The sequence below is a fragment of the Staurois parvus genome, unplaced genomic scaffold, assembly GCF_062004578.1.
Source record: "Staurois parvus isolate SC_StPar_1 unplaced genomic scaffold, SC_StPar_1.0 ptg000059l, whole genome shotgun sequence".
Classification (NCBI taxonomy): domain Eukaryota; kingdom Metazoa; phylum Chordata; class Amphibia; order Anura; family Ranidae; genus Staurois; species Staurois parvus.
Window position 1 is genome coordinate 997,654 of NW_028317855.1, and position 6,000 is coordinate 1,003,653.

The 6,000-nt window shown below is 41.7% G+C and overlaps 1 protein-coding gene across 2 annotated transcripts in view; it reads left to right on the plus strand.

The window, feature by feature from the left end:
• TOMM20 (translocase of outer mitochondrial membrane 20) overlaps positions 1-5,721 on the plus strand; it is a 56,240-nt gene extending 50,519 nt beyond the window's left edge. The window contains exon 5 of one of the 2 annotated variants that reach the window (XM_089668531.1): positions 5,309-5,423. In XM_089668531.1, coding sequence (XP_089524657.1) covers positions 5,309-5,368 — 60 coding nt within the window. In that variant the 3' untranslated portion in view covers positions 5,369-5,423. Of the gene's footprint in view, positions 1-5,308; positions 5,424-5,517 lie in introns of those variants that run through there. The other variant, XM_089668532.1, reaches the window with a different exon arrangement.
• Positions 5,722-6,000: the final 279 nt, after the last annotated feature.

A 6,000-nucleotide genomic window follows, 5' to 3' on the forward strand; every position in this document is an offset into this window, starting at 1 on the left:
GCTTCCGATTGCGCAACGGATCAAATTTAAAATCCTAACACTGACGTACAAAGCTGTCCACCATACTGCCCCGAACTACATCACTGACCTAATATCCAAGTACCACCCAGCACGCACACTCCGCTCCTCACAAGACCTCCTTCTCTCTAGCTCCCTGGTCTCCTCCTCCCATGCCCGCCTCCAGGACTTCTCCAGGGTGTCACCCATCCTCTGGAACTCCCTGCCCCAACCCATCAGATTATCACCTACTCTCCTCTCCTTTAGGCGCACCCTGAAAACCCATCTCTTCAGGGAAGCCTACCTCACCCCCTGCTAACTTGCTGACCTCCTCCACTCTTCCTACCACTCCATCCCCCACAGCTATCTCCTCCTGTACCACTATCCCATCCCTTCTAGATTGTAAGCTCGAAAGAGCAGGGCCCTCGATCCCCTCATGTTTTGCATTGTATTGGTATTGTTCTGTCACATGTTCTGTCCCCCTTTGTAATGTACAGCGCTGAGTGAACTATTGGCGCTTTATAAATACTGTATAATAATAATAATAATAATATTACCAGTTCCAATCACGGATTTCACCAACATGGATCACATGAATTTTGGACTTTTATTTATCCTGTTGATTTATGTCAAATATTTACCAAACACTAAAGTCACCTTGTATTTATTTATCTATTCACTTACCTAAACGTCATTATATGACGGTTCACTTTATACCTGTTTATCACTTTTAACGCAATCAAGCACTCATGCCAGTGACTTTTATGTTATTTTAAGCACTGCATCTTTTACATCAACTATGAGTGGCAAGGCACCACCAAAAGATCTCCGGGATAAAGTTATGGACAGGCACAAGGCAGGAGATGGATAAAAATTCAAAGGCTTTATCAATGCCTAGATGCACAGTGAAGTCTGTTATTAAGAAGTGGAAGGTATCTGATACAACACACTCTCTCCCAGGATCAGGGTGTCACTCCAAACTGAAGAAAAGAGCCAAGAGGAAACTGGCTACCAAGAGGCCTACAAAAACTCTGAAGCAGTTGCAGGAATGTTTGACTAAGAGTGGTCATTATGTGCATGTGACAATACAAATTCTCCACAAATGAGGCTTGTATGAGGGTTGCAAGAAAAAAAAGCCACTTCTCAAGAAAGACCACATGCAGTCATGACTTAGCTTTGCCAATACGCACCTTAAAGATTGTGAGGCCACATGGAAAAAAGTGTTCTGGTCAGATGAGACACATTTAATTGGCTTCAACACTGATATGTCTGGTGGAAATCCTATAGTAAAGATTGGAGGTGATAATGTCCTGTTATGGGGGTAGTTCTCTGCAGCAGGGACTTTTTTTTTTCTGGTCCTAAACGCTGAAGCTTGAAAAACGCTACTAGCCTAAAATGGTATGCATGGACACATATGATAACACTATTTACCTTCTAGGAGCAGAAAAAAATGCTGATAACTGCTTCTTCTAGGAGCTTAAAAAAAACACTAATGTGCTTGGAGCCTGAATGATTAAATCCCTTAGTATTCGGAACAACAGTTTCCTGTTGACACATGCCCTAATTCGCTTTCAGGACCTGTTTATACTAGCATGAATGCTGTAAAACAGGAATTATTTAAAAATGGCATGAATATCTTCAGCTTTTATTCTTAAAGAAAATTCATAGTAGGTGACTGAAACAAACCTGTGAAATGATTTAGTGTTACCACCTTTTACAACAGCAATAGTTCCACCATAAACCTTGGCTGTTTTTCTGCCTACTGTCTTTGAAAGTATTCAAAGACTTGCTTGATGATGTAGAGATGAGAGATCCTGGGGGGGGGGGGTGCATTCTACCGCATGAGGCCTTGTTATTCTTTTTGCTGAACATAGTTGTCTATGATTTCAGTCTATTTTGAGGTCCCTGTTGCATTGCAGAATTAATGTGGTACTGGTCAGCTGCCTCCTTAATGCTGTTGCAGAATGGTTAATAATTTGCCTAAACTTTTTATCCATTAGGGGTCCATCAGTTTTGAACTACTACATCTACATTTGCAGAAATGCAACCGAGAAATTATTAAAGGGGTTCTATAGTCACAAGGTTTTTGTACCTTAATGCATTACCTGCAATAAAGAAAAAAAAAAGCTTTTCATTACCTGCTTCCCCCTCCTCCCTAATACTTAGCTGAGTCCTGTGTAGATCTAGCTCTGTGTCCAACTGCAGCAGTCAGTCTGTCTCTCTCTCTCACAGGACTGATCAATAGCAGTGGGAGCCATTGGCTCTTGCTGCTGTCAATCAAAGTTAGTGAGGAAGGAGCAGGGGGCCAAGCCATGCAGTGTGTGTCTGTGGACACAAACAGCCCAGCTCAGGAGCGAACCGACACATATGCCCCCACAGCAAGTGGCTGGCAATGGGGGCAGGCACAGAGAAGAAGCGGAGAGCGCCCACAGGGGACCCCAGAAGCAGCTTGTGTTAAACTAAAATTGCTAAGGGTTTAATACTAGTTGTAGTGTTTTTTTTTTTTTGTTTGTTTGTTTTGCTATTTACCCCCTCGTCCGTTTTGTTTGCAACAAGCAGTGCACGTTAGCTGCCATCATGTGCACTGCTTTAAGCACTCTCATAGTCCCTAGTCCATCTCGGGAGCAAGCAAGAAAGCGACCATGCAGAACAAATGGTGCCACCCTTTAACCAGGTTAAAAAAAAAATGTAACTTTAGAGATTGAGAAAACAGTTATCCCCATAAACATTGGGCAGAATTTGAGGCACTGGAGACTGCAGACTTTCATAGGCTGGAAAAAGCTGAGCAACTGTGAGGAATTACTCAGGGACCCTGCCGACACTATGTGCTTATCTCTGTGAAGGGAGGAGGAGTAGGCGGGGTACATACTTTCACAGGTCATCGTGATCAACTAATGGGAGCCAAACAACCTCACACCGATTTAACCCCACAGCTCCCAGGGAAGGAGCTGAGCAGAAGGATCACAATTAACCCCTCAATGGTTGGGCACTTTTACTGTAGTGCCTTGTGATGGAACATGGCGTCTGACCCCTGCCCTTCTCACCAACTCGTGACCGAAGGACCAGCCGATCTCGCACCGTGCTGTCACTTGCGTAACAATGCCACTCTCTGCTGCCCCTGCACAAAGATATGTGTCCAGCTCGCGGGACTACAATCTGTGCTATACACAATTAACCCTTCACACTGCCACCACCACTTTTTTTTACAGAGGAGGAGGAAACTCACAAATCCTAGCAATAACACTGATATTAGCATAAGCGTCTGTAATACACACTGTCACCACAGACATATATTTAGAGGGTTATTACATACAGTAGCACTCTTCAAGAGACAGGGATTCTTTAGTTTGCATTAAAAGCTTTAGAGACAGTTTCAACACTTTTCAAAATAGGATTTATTACTAAAAAGGTCAAAATGGTGCAATTGAAATATTTACGGAAAAATATGTTACTAAGATATAAAGAGAACAATAAAACATAGAAATAAAAGAAAGGAGTTCAGAAGGCAGAATACTTGCAATGTCGCTAGTTTAAGCAGAGTCCGATTGTCTGAGCAAAAAGATTGCCTTGGCTCTCAAGTCTATTAGATGTTTCCTGGTTGATGTTAAACGAGAGCTGTCTTTTCTCCAGCCTGTCAGTCTTTTTCTATCATATTAAAGGGGTGTCGCCTGAGAAGAAATGACCAAACATCCAGTTTGGGGACGGGTGGTAGCGGGTAACCAAGGTTATGTCCAAGTCGCCTTGCAATTTCATACTAAGATTAATAACCTCCAATAAGTATGGGTAGAATCCTAGCAACTGGCAGATTAATATTCAGAATTCTATTTCAAACCCAGGGATACCAAACACAGCATACCCTTGTCACCCAGGAGGGAAGAGACTGCTGTCTTCCCCATCCTAGGTGCTAATATAGTCATGTAAGGCCTTGTGTGACTCCTATTAAAATGATCTATCCAAATATATATCTTAATGTGCCCAGTTCCTGCTGAACTTTATGATTTGTATGAAAAATGTCTACATGTAGAATGTATGTTTTATGGCACACTCTAGCCCTAGTGGCCTAACAGGTCATGACTGACTGAGTTATTGTTTTATGTTTGGGCAGAGGAAAGTGGCTTTCAAAGCAGACCTCCTGCACTAGACTAATTAGCGATTTACAGCCCTGGAGCTTCATCTATCTGTGTTTTTATTTAAGAGAAGAGTCCCTTTTGATGTCCATTCAGCTTACAGCTGTAAATTCCATACCATGAGGGAGGAGAGACAAAATGGCTGAGGCCTAACCAGATGACTATCACGTACAGCGTCCATGTCTCTATTGCGCACAATCGTCACATGCCCTTCTTTCAAGTAACGCCCGATAGTTACACAGTAATAGTGGCCAGTCATTGAGGGGTTAATTGTGATCCTCCTGCTTGGCTTTCTCCCTGGCAGCTGTGGGGTTAAATCTGTGAGAGGCTGTTTGCGCCCCATCCCCCGTTAGTTGATAATGATGACTTGTAAAATCATGTATCACCCTACCACCTCTGTTACAGATGAGCGCAAAGTGTCGGCATGGTCCACTGAGTAATTCCCAAGCTAGGCTATTTTGGGAGTGATCTGTCTGGATGGCTGCGGGGCACACGCCCCTTTCCCTCATGCATGAGACTCCTAATTAGTGTGCCAGTCCCAGGAGGGGTGGTGTGGCAACACAATTTTTTTCATGTGTCTGGCCAAGAAAGGAGCAGCCAGTCATCTGAAATTCTCTCTGCTTTCCTACAGCAAAAAAAAAAAACCAGACTACAGACAAATGATTTATGCTGTGTGCGGTAGACAGGTCATTTAAATTCGTATTTTTTGGGGGTTTACAACACTTTTAAGCTTTAAAAATTAAAGAGATAAAATGGTTTGTTGCCATGCAAAACTGTTCCATATTTTGTCTGCTCCAGTTTTGATAAATTCCCCCTATAGATCCATAACAGGGATTGAATTTCTATTTAGGCAGAACATTGTGTGAACAGAAATGCTGACCACAGGGGGAACTGCAGTCATATTAACACCTATCACAGGTGGAAGTTGCTTAGGCCGGTTTCAATAAATGCTCTGGTCTGAAAACCTACTGTCTGTTGTCCCCGAATAAGATGAACTGTTTCATAAGGCTTTAAAATTAATTTGTGTTTATATTTATTTGTGTGATTAAACATCTTGATAAGGTGATCGCTATTGGTTGTGTTTTATGGGGGTTTTTTTGTGTAGTAAGTAATAGAAGGATTTTGTGTATTCATAGCAATAGTTGAGTATCTTAATACTGAATAATAGCTATGTCTACCTACAGTTTGACACGTGGTCTGAGCACTGCCATTGTTCCTTATGGTGGTGGCAAGAGATTTCCTAACATGCAGCAGCAGTCCCTGTGCCTCTTGCAAAATGTCAATACTGCCCAGCCTTAAGCTTTCTCAGGAAAGTACAGTTATCCTAGCATACCTTTTGTAACATTCCTCTGAAACTGTGTATGATCAGTTTACCATAATTTTTGTTTTTCAGAGAATTGGAAGTGCTCAGAATCTAACTGAAGATGATGTTGAATAAAATGGAACCAAGTCATGTTGCGTCAGCACAGTAGTTACTTGAACTGTGAAATTCAAATGTTATTGAATATGCTGCTGTTAAATGCAAGCGTTTTTCCTGTTAATACATCTTTGTTACTGGTAATTTAATGTAAAAGAAATAAACATGCCATCCAAACACTGTTGCGAGTAAAGGTGAAGTATTTAACACTTTTTAATACTTAATAATATTTTTTTTAAAGTAGTAATAAACCCAAAAGCATAAATGTAATATATTGCAGCTCAGCAATCCTTAGAAAATGCAGCCACCACATCATCCTTTTTTTATTTTTTTTTCATTTTAGGGCTTTTGTAATCAGGTGTTCTTACCAATAGCACACTTCCTGTCTTAGGATCTGGAGAAAGACACTTTGGACATCAGCATTTGTCAGTCTGGGGGAAAGGTAGCATTAGACCAGCA